Raw genomic sequence first — 19,377 nt, forward strand, 5'->3', positions numbered from 1 at the left:
CTAGTTTTCAGTTTATTATAAAAGTAAAATTTTTTCATAGAAAATTTGAAAAGCACAAAAAGCAAATAAAAGTAGAATAAAATTATACCAAGTTTCACCATCCAGAGGCAACCATTGATAACATTTATATCTAGATTTTTCCATTAATTTTAAAATGTAAGTTTTAATTTCTAAAGTAGTAATATTTAAGTAAAAATGGATGGATTTTGTTATTTATACATCACAAAGTTGCAGTTATTTTGTTAAAGCTTTGAAATTCTGAGAAGAAGCAGGCATCAAACTTTGGGTAAAGTGTGGTTTAAAAATATGTTGTCATGTGAAATAATCAGATTATGAAAATATTTAAAGATTCCCATTTCATATCTCATAGCTTAAAAAAAAATGTCTTGGTTACTTTCTTCATCAGTTAACCTTTTCACAGCTGGCAGAAAGTGGCTTTGAGGAATTTCCCAGAATTAATTTTATGAAATTAAATGCCAATAGGTATGTGCAGATTGCACACTGGCAGAATTTGATGTGAGGTGTACATTGGATATTTTCAGTGGAATTAAGTATAGCTCTGGTTTATGTTATTGATCCATATTCATTCCTTCATATTATTTCTTATCTTAAAAACAATTCTATGCTTTAATCAGACTTTTGATGAATTGGTTCATCATTCTTAGTACTACATCTCTTACATTTTGGCTAGGAATGACATGTCTTAATGCATTCCACTATGACTACACATGTGGATACCTTCCAATGAAAATATTAGTTTCCTTGCTTTTCCCAGAGTATGTAAACGGATTTTAAAAACACTTAGTAGAGGTACTGTCTTTTGGGTGGAGAGATTTTACTGTAAATAAATCATGTTAAGATTAGATTTTCCCAAGGATCTTTCCAATCCAAAATACCACTTGTTTAAATGACCTTATTTGTACACTAGTCTTGTTAATAATTATGTCCTCATAGCTCCACCATTGATGGAGACATGCATGGAAAAACATGAGAAATTCTAAACCCAGACAATGTGAAAGACTACCTAATGGATCAGTAGAGATTACATCAGTAGTTTGGGGAAAAAACAATACTTAAAAAAATTAAGATTTAAAAACCAATTAATTTAAAATTAATTTTGGGCTAATGTGAGTTTATATTATCATGATGAATTTAGTCAATTTATGTAGTTTTTTAAAAAATAAATCTGTGTAGTTCTATTCCCATTATACATATAATAAATATTCTCTAAAAATCTGAAATACAGAAAATTATAAAGTAAAAAGTTAATGGCCTCATAATCCCTTCTCCCAAAGATAACTACTGTTAATACTTTATGTATACATATACAAGTCTAGATTTAAGAAGGATTTTATTTGTGATTCAGAATAATCACAATTGTTACAAACTCTTTTACTGGTTAGAGAGTTGACAATGTGGAAAGATTAACATTTATTTCCAGATTCTAAGTGATGGTAGGTTATACCACAACACTTTAATCTAAAGGAAATGCTTCCAAAAACTCTAAAATGCCTAATTTAAAAAGTCAACAATTTAAAAAATCCAGAAAGCAAAAATCCAATATTTTTCAAAAAAAAGAATTTGCTTTTAAAAACATATCAACAGAGTTTAGGACATGGGAGATGTTCAATAAATAAGTGTGCATAACATTTTAATGATTTATGCCAAGGTGTTGATGATAAAAAGAAGCACCAACAATGTATCAGTCAGGGTTGTGAGAGAAAAGGGATAGTACACTCAAAGGTATTTAATTGAAAATAATTTAATAAAGGGACTCTGTCTAGAGGTATTCGCACTGTGTATTCTCCAGTATGCACTGTGTGTTCTCCAAAAATGACCTGATACTTTTTTAAGCAAGATCGTTCTAAGAGAGCACTGTCTCAGTGAATTCTAAATCTTCCTTCTTCACATTTTCCTAACTCATTTAGTGCAAATGTGCAAGACATTATGATGAGTACATGGAAAGCTGACAATTTTTTAATTTATCTTTTTGGTCTCCCAGCCCACTGCTTCTCAACTCTTTCTATGTCAAGGCAAAGTTGGAAATTGAGGAGAACGGATGAGGCTTCTTCCCAGCCCGCACTGCCTCCTAGCCTGAGGAGACTGATTTCTCAGCACAACCAACCAATTGGGAAGTTGTGCCCCAGGCCCATTTCTTACTTTCTTGACTTTCTTCAAATACCATTTTTCTTCATACACCAAGATTTTTCAATTATTGACCTATATGTTTTGTTTCTATCTCACCTCCGAAATCACATATTCTCTATCCTTTGAACCACCCACCAGACTTCTCAAAGAAACGATATTATCTGAGTAAAACATGAGACTGGCTAAACCTTGATCTTATGAGGAATATTCCTCCCCTTCTGAAATCTCGAACTTGAAGCTCCCCAGTGCTTTTTTCAGTGCCCTTAGCATCGACCCTTCTTATTCATACTCCTCATTTCCCAGTTTGCTTTTTTTGCCTACTGGAGACCACCAGTGAAATGCATGGTCCCTTCAAAACGTGCTCCTCTTCCTTCAATATCAGTTATTAATATCACCCCCACAACCCAGACTTGAAACCTTGAAGCTAGTTTTAAAACGCTTAAACTTCTTTTTAACTTCTTCCTCAATCACACATTTACTCAGTGACCTAGGCTTCATGGATTTGCTCGTAGAGTCATTCTCATCCATTTATTCCTTTCCACGCTTTCTGTGCCTGCTTTAGTTCTGGCCCTCCTTCCAGGATTCCTTAGTAAGATTTAGAAGGACACTATGCCTTCTATCTCTGTCTTCCTAGATTACCAAATGTTTCTTTAGGTGTTAGAATAGTTAATGTTTCCTCTCCATTAGATTTTTTTTTTTTTTTTGAGGAAGATCAGCCCTGAGCTAACATCTATGCTAATCCTCCTCTTTTTGCTGAGGAAGACTGGCCCTGGGCTAACATCTGTGCCCATCTTCGTCCACTTTATATGGGACGCCACCACAGCATGGCCTGACAAGCGAGCGTGCACACTTAACCACTACGCCACCGGGCCGACCCTCTATTAGATTTTAAACATTAAATATTCATATCTATGAGTGGTTTATTTACCTTTCAGGACTATAACTTAAAAGATAAATTGACAGAGTAATGTAGGAACTTTTTAAAGACTGGCACTTTATAGTTTATTGGGTGCAACTGTAAAAACTCGTCACAGCCATGCCATCTGGTAACTAAATTTTCTGGTATTTTTGAAGTACAGCAAGAGGATTCTGAGTCATACATTGGATAAAAAAATGTTAGAGGAAACATTTATACACTTAGGTAAATACTTGTTTAGATGGAATATTCTTTAAAACTCTTTCTGCTAAATCACTTAATTGTTTGATCTACTTTTTTTTCTACTTTACCTTTTTCTGTACTGGTTATGATAAAGTGAAGCTTTTAATATGGTTTCATTTGTGGCAAGTGTCTCATTGCTTAGCCCATGGAATTAATGAGGCTAAGGACACTGGTCTGACTTCCCAATAGATCCGTTATCTTCCTGCTAGTCTGCAGTCACAGACTGTCCTTCAAACCCTGGCCAACCATTTCATAAATGTTAGTCATGAGGGAGACAGAGAAGGGGAGTCAGAATGGCTCATTGGTAAGTTAAGGCAGATGCCTCTCCAGAAGTGGTTCAGGAGTTTCGTCCTCTCCCAGAGACAAATAACTCAGCATTTATTTAATTTCCATAATTTGCTGCAGATTGCACCTCTATGGCCCTCAGCAGTGTTAGTTGCTATAGCTTTTTATCTTCTTTGGTCTATAAGCTGTTTTGCTTATTGAATCTACAGAGAGGAAGTGTGTTGAGATGAAAATGACATGGTTTTTGGAGTCAGACCCTCTGCTCTACTTCTATCACTAATTAGTTGTGTGCCCTTGGTTACATTTCTTAATATCCAAGTTTCTGTTTCATCCTCTGAAAAAACACCTACTTATGCAGTTGTAACAATTAAATAAGATAATGTATATAAGTCATCAATAACGGAGTACATGCATAGTGAATGCTAAGATTTTCTACTTGTCTTTTATGATACATAAATAAATCTAATCAATTGGTTAGGAAAGTTTCATGTGGCTACCATTTCTTGAACATCTACTTGGTGCCAGGCATGCTGCAAGGTGCTTTATATATATCATCTCTACTCCTCATGATACCCACAAAAGGTTATTTATAATTATCATTTCTTCTAAGATGAGGAAACTGAGATAAGTTGCTGCTATCTGGGATACATGGTTCTCACCTAAGCACAGTACACAGTAAATTGGGGATATAGGAGTATTTCTAGGGAATTGGTTTTCAAGCATTTCGGTTTACTAATTACCTGAAGGTGGGTAGCGAGTGTTTGTTAAAAAAGGCAGATTCCCGGGGCCCAACAGCAAGGATCCTGGATCTGAGTGGGACTCAGGAAAACGCAATTCTAACAAGCTGCCCATGTCATTTTGATGCAGTTGGTGCTTTGGAGGACATGGGTAAGTATCAGTTTTTGGATCATACCTTAATCTGGTTCACTTACCCCACACCCTAGGCTTTAAACTGTGGTAGGAGGAGGAGGATTCAGAGGTAGGCTAGCATCTGTGGGCTAACATTGAATTTGCAAAGGTAAGCAACACTCCTCACTCTCGATCCTTTGTCATCACCTCAAGATGATACTTCCATATGCCAGCTGCAGTTTTTGAGGTCTTTAGTCAACTGTTGTTGATCCAGGCTCAATTTAACTGTATCAGCAGCAAACAGATGAGGAAGAGCAGGGATAGGATCCTTACAGGATAACTCTAGCCGTTGTCCTGCAGAACTGTCACAAGCTGTAATCTCTTGCAACCTCAATTTTCTTAAGTGTAAATGGAGAAGACATTCATCTTATAAAATTATTGTAAGGATTACCACATTGTCTAGCACATCACAGGTATTTGAAAATGGCCGCTATTGTTATTATTTATTTATTTAATTTTGAGGTGAGATGTTAAACATGATAAGATATATTAAAGCACTCTATAAACAAGCTGTAACACTAGGAAACCCTTTCCTCCAACATAATCTTTTGGAGAATGTGATGAAAGCTATGCACCAGTGCCATCCAGTGAAAATATAATGCTAGTCACATAGGTAATTTTAAATTTCTTAGTATCCACATAAAAAATCAGGCAAAATTAATTTAATATATTTTATTTAACCAAATGTAAAAATCCTGTCATTTCAACATGTAATCAATATAATTTTTTTTTCCTGAGGAAGATTTGCCCTGAGCTAACATCTGTTGCCAATCTTCCTCTTTTTACTTGAGCAAGAGTGCCCTGAGCTAATATCCGTGCCAATCTTTCTCTATTTTGTATATGGGGACACCGCCACAGCATGGCCACTGACAAGCGGTGTAGGTCCGCGCCAGGATCAGAACCAGGCCACCAGAAGCCGCTGAACTTAACCACTACACCAGATACAAAAATTATTAATGAGGTTTTTTACATTATATTTTTCATACTGTCTTCAAAAGCCAGTGTGCATTTTTATACTTCCATCACATCTCAATTTGGGCACTAAACTTTCAACGGTAAAGTGAAATGTAGTCTTATCCAAACAGCAAAATTGTGTAACTGAAACATGTTACCCTGTTTCACTTTTTAAATTTAAATTAATAAAAATTATATAAAACAAAAAATTCAGTGCCCCATTTGCACTAGCCATATTTCAAATGTTCAATAGCCGCATAGTGGCCACTACTTTGGACAGAGGCATTTTGGACCTTTACTTCTAGAATTTTGTTTGCCCCTCTACGGGATTCATGGACCCCATGAAGTTCAGCCTTGCATTACACGGCCCTCGGTTGAGAATCGTCCTTTTCACATTTTGTTAGCCAAATCACAGTTTTAAAAAGTCAACCAGATACTTTCCGTATGTTCACTGAATATTATTCAAGTTGGCTTATGAACAAATTCCACTGGCCAAATTAAGCAACTTTATAGAAACTGGGAAGTAGGCTATTGACTTGGACTTGGAAAAATAACCTGAGGTTGTACAGTGGTTGAACCACTTCTGGCCGCTGCTCTCTATCACTGCCTTCTGGTGCGATCACAAGATTTAACTTCCAGACGTTAGGGTTAGCGATTTTCACCTTCCTGACAAGCAAACTTCAGGGTCTGCACTTCTCAGGGGACGTAAATAAGCTCTCTCAAAAACCAGGCAGTAGCCGCTGAACTTGCACAGACAGGCATTTATCCAAAGCCCCCTTCTATTTTTAGCTAGACCAACTGCTTGCCAATTCAAAGCTTCTGGAGACAGAAATGAGTCCACTGCAAAGCACACGCGCAGCAGACCTTTGCCAGGTACTGCTCGAAATCCCCTAAGACTGCTCCCACCGAAACTCGGTAGGGCAATTGTTTTTCCGCGGCGGCTTCAGGTCGCCGCAGCAAGCCCGCGCGCCAGGATCCCCGGTAGCCTACCCTGCCCGCGCTGGCCAACCTTGCCCGGCCCGGGGGCGTGGCCGTGGCGGAGGGGGCGTGCCCGGCCCGGGGGCGGGGCCGGAGACAGCCAGGAGGCGGAAGTTCCCGCGGGCCGTGGGGACGGCGCACGCAGCGCGAGTCACTTGTCAGCGCTCGTCTGAGGCGGAGGCAGCGCCGCGCCGGACCGAGGTGAGTGGCCGGCCGGCGGGATGCGCGTTTCTGATGCCTCTAGGGGAGGAGGGAAAGAAGCGATCGCCCTGCGCCGAGCGGGCGGAGGGCAGCCCAGCTGGGAAGGAGGAGGGGGCGCGCCTCGCGCGAGGGCTGCCCTTCAGGTGCCGTCTGGGGCCGAGCGGCGGAGGTGGGAGGGCGGCGTGGGAAGAGGAGCGCGCCGGACAGGGCGGTGCGGGAGTGGGCGCGAGGCCGGAGGGCGGCCCTGGAAGTCCCCGAGTCCGGGCCGGCGGGGTGAGCGCGGCGGAGGCAGGGACGCGGAGGGCTCCTGGGCACCCCCGCTCGACCCGCGGCTGGCGGCCGGGGCCACCACGTCCTGCGCGCATCTCTCGGGGTGTGGGGAGGAAGCGGGGCCGAACGGGAAAGGCGTGTTATTTTTTGTTTGCTCTCACGCTACTGAGAAGCGTGTGTTTCCTCCAAAATATTTACGATTGTGTAACCTGTTTGGGGAAGACTTCCCTGCGTCCCGAAATAAAGCTCGTTTAAAAAACACATCTGTCGTGCCTGCCAGATTTATTAATCCTTGCATCCTTGATGGGGCTTTTCTAAGACGGTGCCTTCGTGCGTTTGAGAATAAGTGGGAAAAGGAAGGGCGTCTCGACAGGGCAGAGCTTGAAAGAAGACTCGTGGCTGCGCTGGCCAGGGCAGGTCTAGGGTGTGCTCGCCGGATCCTATCCCGAGTCCGCCCTCCTGACCGTGAGGCCGTCGGGACCCGCCTGGCGCGGAAACAGCCGCTCGGGAGCCTTATTTGGCAAACAGGGCTAGGCGTGAACCTCTGCTGGGAAGCTGTCTCGGCGGCTGCTTTCATCCTTCGCTGCGGCTTTTCGTTCCTCAGCTCTGCCTCGGTTCTCTCTCAGTCGGGGAAAAGAGAAGCTCAGGATACTGCGCTTTCCTTTCAGGCCCTTCTTGTCACTCTGAGCGGTTCCCCTTTCCCCCTTGCCGCCCACCAGAGAAGCTGGGACAGAAGTGTGGGAAAAAGACTTTGTTTAGAGTTTCCCTGAAAGACAGTCCAGAACTAGACAGAAGTTCCAACATTTTCCATGTGTTTGAAAGCACAATAGGCTGCTCACTATTTCCTGCCTGCTTGGTATTTTAGGAAGAGTTTGGGCACTAATAACCAGATGGAGGAGACCTGGAAAAGGCCAATAATGTTACCATTGCTTAAGGATCGGAATATTTTAAGGCACGTGAAGGTAGCAGAGGGAGAATACTAGAAATAAAACGACACTGACAATACTAGAAATGAAATGACACTGGTTCTGTAGTGTGGCTGTGACCTTGTCAGTGCTAGAAATTTTAATAACAAATGGGAGAAATCTGGAAGGGAACTCCCAAGTAAAGGGAAGTTGCATGAAATATGGGTTGATACATAATTAAATACATTTTCTTGTAGGGAAAAATGGGGCCAGAGGAAGTTGAGCCTAACTTCACATTCTTCTCTTGACAAAAGTTAAAGATTAAAAAAGAAGGAGGAGGCAGGCTGCCTGTGAAGTCTGTTTGTTTCACATGCTTCTGATTTGTATTGTGTGCCCAAATCAAAACACTTTCTCTACTCTTTCTATGAAAATCTTCCCTTTTTTAGCAGGAAAGCAGTTAAATTGTGTGTGGCTCCTCATTGCCTCCCTGCTATTCGTCTGTCACGTATATCTAACAGTTGGACTTCTGGCTTGGGCTTTGGGTCTTTTTAGTGCTTGGTGCCTATTCCATCAGTACTGAAATAATGTCTTATTGCCTGGTCGCTTAGGGTACTACCATGCCAGTGGAAAAGCTCCTTTAGTTTCTAGGTAGATGCAGTGCAGATTTTTGCTGATTTAACTTTCTTTAAGTACTACACTTATTTAAAAGTTTTGCCTCCTTTTCCCCTTATGAGAAGATGAAATCTGTTTGCTTTCAGTATACCCAATGGTTCGAATAACTACACTGCCACTATTGGTTTGGTGTGATGGGATAGAAATTTTGAATGGGTTAAAAAAATGGAAAAATATTTTAAGACAGATATTAAAAGGTGATGATTTGCTTGAACAGTGCAGATTTTCCAAGGAAGTGTATTTTAAACAGCTTTTTTAGAAAAAATGTGGTTTTAAATTTATTAAATTATACATCTGTTATATTTCAAGTATTTTTAAGGAGGGAAATAGTATGTTTCTTAGTATTATATTTTAGAAAATCTCCATTCCTACCAATTTCTCCCATCCTCATGTAGCCACCATAACAACCAATACCAAACTCTTGAGTCATACTTTTTTTCTTTAGTTTTTTTATTATATAAAAGGACTACCATGCGAGTCATTATGAGCACACTTACAGCAAAACACAGAAGAAAGCACTGAAGCGCTGGTTCTTGTCTAAACCTCCAGTTCCCTTTCCTGCGTTCAGATTAACCTTTATTCCTACCACCTTTGGTCACGCTCATTCACCATGTGGTCAGTCCTCACCCTCTTTTGCCTGATGAAGTGTCTGTATACAGCCAAAAGCAGGTTCTGACTGAAGTCTCACCTTGCTAGAGTATTGCCTGCCATTGCCTGTCGGAAGGAAAAGTCAGTATTACTTTCAGTGTGGAAAATGCCATGTCCCTCTAAGAGGAAATATAAATTGTAATTTATGATCAGAGGGAATAGTTTTGTGCATTTAAAAACAACTTCTATTAAAGAATGTAGTATTTGGAGAGGATGAATGCAAGTCTATGAATGTGCAGTCCTTTTCATATGTTAGAGTAACTTAGAATTTAAGTGAGTGAAATTGAAGGACTCTTGCCAACTATAGGCAAAAGAATGCATGAGGTAGAGGGAAGGGAAAATCATTTTGAATTAAACCTGAAATAAAATCTTGTTCTTTTTTATATATATAACGAAGTGTTGTAAAGTGCTTTGAGTTAAAGTTTGTATGCCAGAAGCCACAAATTGTACTGTAGCAAGTTGTAAAACTGATCAAGTGTCTAGAAATATAATTGTGTTGTGGAATTTTTAGACTATGGAAATTGGCATAAATTTAGAAATTGTATGTTAGCTCATAGATTCCTTTTCTTAGACTGAAATGAGAACTTAATATGTGCTTATCCTGTATATCCTGTCATCTCCCCAAAACAAAATACTGAACATTATCTAGTCGGGTTTATATTAAATACATTTAGATATGTAATAGAGTTTCAAATAAACATTTTTGTTAACCATCTAATTTTCTTTCACAGTCTCTATCATTTTCTGGGATTGGACTTTGAGCCGTTAGAACCATGAGCAACTACACCGTGTCCTTGGTTGGCCCGGCTCCTTGGGGTTTCCGGCTGCAAGGTGGCAAGGATTTCAACATGCCTCTGACAATCTCTAGTGTAAGCAAACTTTACAGATTTTATTACAGATGTTCATTCAGTGCTTAATATTGGAAACCTCAGCGCTGAGTTGTTGAATTCTTTGGATGACCTGTACTCTACTTATTACACTTGCTTATGGGATTTGATCTCAGCAAACTTAGTTATCTATAATAAAGGAAGGTGTGGGGAGGGAATTTAGCAAGGATAATTGATTTCAGTTAAGCTTATTTTCAATTTCCCCCCATCTTATTAATAATAAAGTGGAAAGCGTTTAACTAGAGAGCAGACTCCAAATCTTTGAACTGCCACTATTTGGGGAATTCTCTGGACTTTAATTTCATCGTATGTAATATTAGAAGGTTTCACGATGGAATTTTCATGGTCCCTTTCAACTCCAAAAGATGTTTATTAAAAACTGTTGATCAGTATTGAATAAAATGACTGTTTTTGGTGTTATTTCCTCAGCTTACTCTCTGGTGAAGGCGATAGCTGGCCACTTTACTGTTTGAAGAGGAATTCAAGGGCTTGTACCTCCAACTAGATAGTCAGCCCATGAGTAATTGAGATTTGGCTGTTTACCTCATTATGGATTTAGTTTGAATGTATTCTGTGTATATATTTTAAGGATCTGTTTTCATGAGATGATGATACTGATGAGGGGAGTAATTACAGCTTTCGTTTATTGAGGCTTGACGGTGTGTCAGGCACTTTCACTTTCATCACCAGTAGGTAATTATTGCTATTAATTACTTGTGTAACTTTCCAGAGGGTTTTTTTTGTTTTTTTTTTTGTTTATTCAAATAAATATGAGTATCTACTTTCGTTTTACTTATATGGTAGCATATTATACACACTGTTCCACACCTTGTTTTTTCTCAACAATTTACCGTGGAGAACTTGCCCTATTAATATATAAAGAGTTTTTTTGTTTGTTTGTTTGATAACTGTATAGAATTCTCTTGTAGGGAAGTAACATTTAACCAATCCTCTATTGAAGGGCATTTAAAGATTTTATTTATTTATTCCCCCCCCCAAAGCCCCAGTAGATAGTTGTATGTCATAGCTGCACATCCTTCTAGTTGCTATATGTGGGACGTGGCCTCAGCATGGCCGGAGAAGCGGTGCGTCGGTGTGCGCCTGGGATCCGAACCCGGGCCGCCAGCAGCAGAGCGCGCACTTAACCGCTAAGCCACGGGGCCGGCCCGAAGGGCATTTGTATTTGTTTCCAGTATTGGTGCTACAAATAGTGCTGTAGTGGATACCATATATACCTGATTTTATATATATATATAATTTTGATAGGTTGTGCCAATTTACACTTTTGTGCAATGCAGGAAAATATCAATACCCCTTACCCCCCAACAGCCTTAGCAGCAAACTTTTGGATTTTTGCCAAGTGCTTTGTATGTATCATCTCTCTTAATTCTCCTGCCAACCTGCGATATAGTGGTATTATTTCCATTGTATGGAACTGTGCTGTGAGCTCACATGGCTGATTGGAAGAGCTGGCTTTCAAGCCCTTATGCTATGCTGCCTCCCTGATAATAAACTTTTAAATTTGGGTAGATTATTTCTCTAATCAGATATTTAGAAGGTTATCATTTTGTTTAATTGTATATGTGAAAATATATATTTATACATACACTGCTTCTTACAGTATATGTATCCAACTTGATTTTGAAAAATTGAAAATAAATTTGTAACACATATCTCTGTGAATACTGCAAATCCCAGTTTACTAATGAAGTTTTCTTTGTTTCTTGGCTTTGTATTTTTAAATAGTTATCTTTAATTTATCACTAATTTTTGTCTTGATTCCAGTTAATCAGATTTTACAAGGAAACCCGTATATGTAATCCAGCCTGCAAGTTTTAAGATTTTTTGTGGTTGGATGAAATTTTAAATGTAAAGCAACCATGTGAAAATGTGTCTTGTGATTTATTCCTGTTTGAGCGAGGAAGTGTTTTTTTTCCTCCTACTGAAGATCTATTATGAGAAAAAGAACAATATTTGAATGTTGTCTGTTTTTATGTTCTGTTAACGTTATTTTATAATGTCTGAATATCCTACTTTATGATAATGGACTAAAGAAAGTTATTGATTAGTTTAAAATACGTACACTTTTGCTAAAAAAATAAAAGCCCAGAAACAAATTGACACCTGAATGAAACAAACTTAATGGTCACTGTTGTTTGGTAATCAAAATGCAAATGACATATGTAAATTTTGTGGCGTCATGCCCTTAAAAAAGTTTTCTGTGCTTCAGTTTCCTGGCAGACAGTTTGAGGCGCTAGCTCCATGTTGTGATGCTGATACAACAGGACACTGTGTACATACATGTGTGCCCTCCCCGGCGCAGAAGAAATGCTTTCCTCGTGTAGACAGAGTGCTAATTAAAGGATTTTGAACATACTGATTAAAAGAGACTATGGTAACAAAGCTGCTGAGTTATTTCTGTTCTCTTACAAAAGTCTCTGCTGTCTCCTATGACCTTTTTGGGCCTTGTGCAGTGGGGCGTGCAGTTCATTCTGGACTGGAGAGGATGGGAAGGGGAGGGGGAGGAGAGAAGGGAATGTTGGCTCAACTGTGGCTAGGCTGTTGGCCTTTCATTGTAGTTATTTTTAACCCCTTGTGTGGTTCAGTTTAAACATGGCTAGTAACATTGCCTAATAAAGATGTGTGCCTAATAACTATTTTATGTTGGTATAGTAAGATTATTAATGTTATACCTTGTCTTAATTAGTTCTCTAGTTCTATTTATTCTGCCTTAATTATGTAAAATTATTGTGCTATTTCAGTAGTCACCAGATTATTTAACTAATAGTATCAAGAAGCAATTAAAACCTGAAAATATGTGTTAAAACATATAATTTAGTGATTCTCTTATTTTAATAATGTATATGAAATTCTTAGCAAGGTCTGGCACGTAGTATTCTCTCAGTTATCTTTTGCAATAAAATTATAAAATTAAAAAGAAAAAATTATTTAGAGACTTGAGATATCAAGTCCCTCATAATTGCAGGAAATATAGCAGTTATATTTTTTTACTTACAGTCTGTTGGAATTGAAAAAGAAAAGAAAAACACAGCTTGTTGTGTGCTTAGCTAGGAACCTGCATCTTTATATTTAAGAGTTCAAAAATATTCAGTTTTTCCTCTGGTCAGGTATTATTATGTTGAACTCCAAAGGACTATTTATGTTCCCTTATAACATTAGAACTCTGTGATAGCAAATGTATTTGAGATAAATAAGTCATTGGCTGGGATTTGAACATTCTGTTTTCTTGAGATTTTTCTTATTAGCATATGAATATGCTGAATATGACTGTATCTCAAAGCATATAAACTATAAAATTTTAACATTTCACTCACATTTGTTCATTACCTATATTGTATGTTTGCATACTTTTTTAATAGGTGGATTCCTAAGATAAGATTGGTAATTCCTGCAAACTTTTAAAAAGATCCTCAGATTGCTGTAACTACCTGATCACATGTCGTCTGTAATTTCCTATCCTTAAAATGGAGTGCTGGCTACAGGAGTCCGCAGACTGTCTTTTTATGACCCTATATTTATGGAACTGCCTTGAAGCCATGGAATGTGGGGATGGGTTTCGTTGTAGCAGTGTGGGTTTGTTGGTCTTTGCCAGTATATTTTATAAGAAGAAATAGGAGACTTGTTGCACAATTCAAGGCCCTATTTTGGCAAGTTGATGTTCCTCGTGATGGCGTTACAAGAAGGATAATATTTTTGTGAATCACATCTTTTAAGTACAGCATCCTAAAGTTGAAATACTCTGCTGTGTGTTATTTTCTGATGTACGATGTTAGAGTTTTTTTCTTAAATGTCACTATTTGGATTTCCTGAAGGTAATCTGATTCTCCGTAAACACATCTCTGACCTTTCTTTAGTAGATAAGAAGGAAGTCAGATGATTTAATACGTAAATAATAATGACTTTGATTCTCAAGCGTTAGGGAGGATCAGTTGTTACCAGCTCAAACAAGATTTTAGTTGGATTTGAAAATCAGAAATAGTATACTATTTCCTGGAGTTTGGAGCCCTGTTTGGGAATATAAGAGAGAACAGAGAAAGACAGAACTGTGGAACACTTTGGTGTGAATTCATGCATTCAGCAGTTAAAAGGAATACTTCCCAGAAGCCATTGAAGAGGTTTACAAAGTATTGTGGAATACAAAGGTTGGGGAGAAAGAATAAGTACAGTACTAGAGACAGTGTCATAAGACCTGTCACAGGACAATATTTGATGAAATGACAAAGATAGAGATAAGGGTTTCTCAGTTTCAGTGGGCATAGAGCTTTTGTATTTGTGAGGGTTGGCTTCCTACAGGAGAAATTAATTGAACTGGTCCTTGAAGGATGAAATTTGAACATCTCCAAGTCAAGATTTTTCTGTGTTGGTTTTCAGTGCCAAGTGAAGATGAAGACTTTTTTTTGCCATTGCTTGACTCAGTGAAGCTGTGAATGTAGTTGAATGATTCTCCAGACAGGCCAGCTGCAGAGTTTTCCTCCTAGAGGAGGATAGAAAGAGCCTTTCAGTCCTCTCAAACTGAAATGGGAGAACCATCCTACCTTGAATAAATGGGCCCATTGTTAATTTTAAGCTGTTGAGTATTTTCGTTTACATTCCCTCCCAACTACCCTGTCATTATGCCAAGTTAGAAAGTTAATAATTTTGTTCGTGTAACTATATAATGTATATTTCACATGTATGTTCACTGTCTACTTTTAAAATATTAATTACCTTTTGTGTGGGGCTCAGAGACCTGTTTTTTCTATGTGGCAGTTTTCTATAACTTGTGGTCACAAGGGTCAAGAATCTCAAGATAATTCTGAAGATATTTTTCTGGTCTGTTATTTGTAAAGAAATGAAAATCTTATCAGTATGTTTTATTGCAAATTAAGAGTTTAGAAAAAAGGGTCTTGCTAATTTAGATTTTAATGAATGCTGGGCATTTTGGAAAGTTATTTATTAAAATAAGAGGACTTTTACTGGTATGCAGGACTTTTGTATCTGATGGAGGAAATAATATTGCTGAGATTGGGTGAAGTACGAATAGCACTTTAGACCTAAGGAGATTTTCATACAACCTATCCACCTGCTCATGAATTAGGTATAATATTGACCTAATGAAACTGAGAATACTGAAGCCTGTGGACTTATTTTCAATTATTTTTGAGAACTTTCAGAGTAAAGAGCTTGTCTTTATGAGAGTTGTTGGTCAGGCTGCAGTGTGCAGATACAGTTAACCGGTTGTCTTTGTCCCACCATCCTGTTTGCAATAGTTCTTGCTCAGATTCCCGTGGACCGCAGGACCAGTCGTGGCTTTTTCCCCCGGTTATGACTGCATGGAGGAGAAATCTGTTATGAGTTAGTTAATCTAGAAGCAAACATTGCTTGGACAAACAGAGAGGTTGTATCTTTGGTGTCTTATAAGGGATAATTATGTTTCAGCTTTAGTAGGTGAGACTCTAGACCTTTATGTAAATTTTCAAGATGTAGAAATATTGAGTATATAATAAAAACTTAACAAAACAAGACCCTAGCATGTGAAATATTAATATATGTATACATTTGCAAATAAGTGACATAATAACTGGAATGAAAAGAGAAAATATTAGTTTAAGCAACCAAAGAGCAGCGACCATGGTGACCCCTAATGTGGGTATTCTAGGAGCAGAGCCACTGATTGCCTTGTTGGGAATGCAGGTTTGGTTTTTAAATTACAGAGTGGGAAAATCTCTTTTCTAGCACAGATACTCTGTTTTTATTAAGATTTTTTTTTTTAGGTAATAAAATATTTATGAATGGACAGAGAGGAGAAAATTGAATGAGTGTTTAAAGTTAGGTTTGGAAGAATTTTTTATAAGATTGTTAAAACTGAGTCTCTCAAATCTCATAATTGCTTCCCCCATCTTCCTTCACCTATTTTTTTTTTTCCTGTTGCATAAGTGGTGTTATCTACCCTTCTGTAAATACTCAGATTTCTTTTACAGCTGATGTTGCTGCCCATTTTGTGTCACAATTTCTGGAACAAAGTTCATCGACCTCTTTGGCGGTTAGTACTCCTAGCAGGGCTGAGCAGTTGCAGCTGATGTCACCGAGAGGCCTAAGTGGAGAGGGTGAAATGAACTGGGAAGGTGGACAGGAGGGAATGAAAAAGAAAAAGTTAGAGGGAAGGAGAAAAGAAAGAGGCAATTTTAAAAAGGCCACAAGGGGAACAGTTATTTACTGGGTCATATTTGGCACTCAAGAAATCTTAACCTTTTAAAGTTTGGTTAATTTATGCTTTTCTTTTTGTAAGACATTCATATGGTTTGGAATTCAAAAGATGCAATAAGGTTTAGAGGCAAGAGTCTCCTATTGCTCTGCCATTCATTTTTCTTCCTGGAAGCAACCAGTGTTAGCAATTTCTTGTGTGTACTTCCAGAGAAAAAATATACAGATATATGTAAATACATATATATCCTCACCACCCTCCTTTTCAACACAAATGGTATCCTTAAAAGTATACTTTTTTCACTTAACCCCAAATCAGTAAATATATCTTCATTCTTTTTGTACACCTGTGTTTTGTTTGGATTTATCATAATTTATTTCATCAGTTCCTATTGATGGACAATTAGGTTGTTTCTAGTCTTTTTCTTTTATTGACACTGCAGTGTAATTTTTGCACATATATATATATTTTGCGTATATATGAGCCTGTCAGATAAATTCCTAGAAATGGAATTGCTGAGTCAAAGGGTTGTATGCGTTTGTAATTTTGATTGATATTGCCAAAGTATCACTATAGAGACACTCCTACCTGCAATATGAGAATGCAGTTTCCTCATTCCTGTGCTAGCACACGTTTCAGCAGACTTTGATCTTTTCCAATCAGATGGACCTATTTCCACCTTTCTCCTTTTTACAGGGCTTAATCACAAGTAGTCTGCTGAGGATTCTCTGTTTTTAAGTGGTTCATTGTTTTCCATTTTGCATGAGAACATATGAAATAAAAACGTGATGCCCTTCTTTAAATGATGCCATTAATTTCTGGGGATGCTATTCTTTGAATTTTTTCATCCAGAGCTTTGATTAACAGTTATCTCTATCATTTGTTTCCTATTTCTAAATGGATTTACTCTCTATGTTAACATATTACTTCCAATTACATGATGAAGGATTTTTTTGTTTTTTATGGAACAGTTTTTGGCGTAGTGCCCTGTCATAGACTTTGTGAAAAATTAAGCAAATCACATTTAATAGATCAAGGTTGTTATCTTTGGAGTTTCTCCAGTAGTCTGATAACATTGTGTGATTTGAATCCCACTCTTCTCTAGCTCCCTTTAATTGATGTGACAAGGAGACTGACCATAATGAGGTGTTCGACACGGTCCTGAGACATAGTAAAATTCAATGTTGGGAGCCTCAGTGTGTTTTCATCACCAACTGTTATTAGCCAGTGGAGCTTCAGTGAAGTCACAAAGGTTTATGAAGTGTTCCACAGCACAATGAGTCTGGCATTGTGAAGGCATACTGATGTGTGTGTGGCGCAATATATTTCTTCGTTTTACCTGGGTGTAAGCAGTAGAGTGTATGTGTTGTTGGTCACCTTGGTGACAAAAAGAGTAAGGATAACAGGAATGTTTGTATTTTTATGTGCTTAAAGATGAGGGAAGGAGGAATTTCCCTTTAATGTGTTTCTGTAAGTTTTTAAATATGATGAGAAGAGTTTGGAACTAGATAAGAATTTACACCATTTGTGATATGAATTCTGTGACTTGTTAAACATTTTTTCTTAGGATCCAGAAATTGATTTAATGGCCACTGTTCTTCATGATAATTGTCTTATGTAATTTTGATTTACCAAAAGAGGAAGTGGTTATTTTAATGACATTAACAATTAAATGCCATTTACCATTGATTCCATCAGGGATTTAAATGTGATTCAGTTCCATTGAGGATCCAATTATTAACCTTGTATTTCTCAAATGATTTCTGAGATATTAACTTTTAGAAATGCTAAAATTAAAAAATTTAGTAAGGTTGTATAATGCTAACCAGAGGAGATTGTGGGTATGTTCTGAAAGTATTTTTCTTCTTGAAAAATGGTACTAGAGAACAGGGCTTTAGAAAACATACCCTTTGTCCTTTCACTAGGGACCCTTAGAGATGTTCTGGAGAACAAGCATTATTACACATGTAATTTTTATGATTTTGGACATTCTCTTGAAGTATCTCTATGCTACTAACTTGCAGATATTCTACAAATGGTTCTTTTGATCTTTTTATACTGGGCATTTTTGTTTATATGTACCTCTATCCATTCTGGAAGATTCTAGTTAGTTGGTATCTTATTCTCAGAGTGATACTTTGATATTTTAGCAGACTTAGGTCTTTCCAAACTTCATCAGTGGCTTATCTCTTCTTAGATTCGTTCCTCATCCTCAGGCTGGCACCTTGCCCAAGCAAGAATTCTAAAATCCTACATTTAATACATTACTGTCCTATTTAAGAATTGTAAGGGCTTCTCATTATCTATTGAATTATTGCTTAACTCCTGGTCTGCCATTCGGGCTGTAGGTAAATGGGCCCACTTACTACAACAGAGTTTATGGTCCAAAATACCTATTTTGAACCCTGAAGTCCTTGGTCTCTTTATTCTTTATGCACACTACTTTTTTTCTTCTTTTCCCTAAAGCCCTACCCATCCTTTAAGGCACATTCATATACCAGGTGCTCTTTGAAATGTCTGAGTGCTCCAGCTCACTTGGGTCTCCTCTCTTTCTGTATTAAATAATAATAATGATAATGAAAATCCGTTGGCATTTATTGAGCCCTTGTTTTTTTCTACTCTGTGTTCTGGATGTTTTGCACATGTTTGATTATTTAATCCTCATGACAAGCCTCTGAGGAAGTATGATTTTAAATCTCTGATTTATAGATGAAGAAACTGGGCTGGCCCTGTGGCTTAGCGGTTAAGTGCACGCGCTCCGCTGCTGGCGGCCCGGGCTCGGATCCTGGGCGCGCACTGACGCACCGCTTCTCCGGCCATGCTGAGGCTGCGTGCCACATACAGCAACTAGAAGGATGTGCAGCTATGACATACAACTATCTACTGGGGCTTTGGGGGAAAAATAAATAAATAAAATTATTAAAAAAAAAAAAAGGCTATAGATGAAGAAACTGAGGGACAGAGAAGTTAAATAACATGCCCAGTGTTACGCAGCTAGTAATTGGTTAGGTTTAGGATTTGAAACCAGTTAACCTGAGTAGTAATAATGCTTTTAACTAGTATACTCTATTTTCTGGGAATAGATGGCAGCTTTCACTGCTGACAGCCAAGTTTTGTGTGTGTGTATCTTAGAGAGAAGTCATACTGTAGAATCAA

General features: G+C 38.1%; 1 protein-coding gene across 6 annotated transcripts in view; it reads left to right on the plus strand.

Moving 5' to 3' along the window:
• The first annotated feature begins 6,547 nt into the window (after positions 1–6,547).
• Positions 6,548–19,377, plus strand: part of PDLIM5 (PDZ and LIM domain 5) — a 215,279-nt gene continuing 202,449 nt past the window's right edge. For all 6 annotated transcript variants that reach the window (XM_087434608.1, XM_087434602.1, XM_087434603.1 and 3 more), the window contains exons 1-2: positions 6,548–6,634; positions 9,861–9,998. In XM_087434608.1, the coding sequence (XP_087290734.1) occupies positions 9,903–9,998 (96 nt within the window). In that variant the 5' untranslated portion in view covers positions 6,548–6,634; positions 9,861–9,902. The remainder of the gene's footprint in view (positions 6,635–9,860; positions 9,999–19,377) is intronic.

Source organism: Ceratotherium simum, chromosome 8 (assembly GCF_057802395.1).
Source record: "Ceratotherium simum simum isolate JZ-2026a chromosome 8, ASM5780239v1, whole genome shotgun sequence".
Lineage (NCBI taxonomy): Eukaryota > Metazoa > Chordata > Mammalia > Perissodactyla > Rhinocerotidae > Ceratotherium > Ceratotherium simum.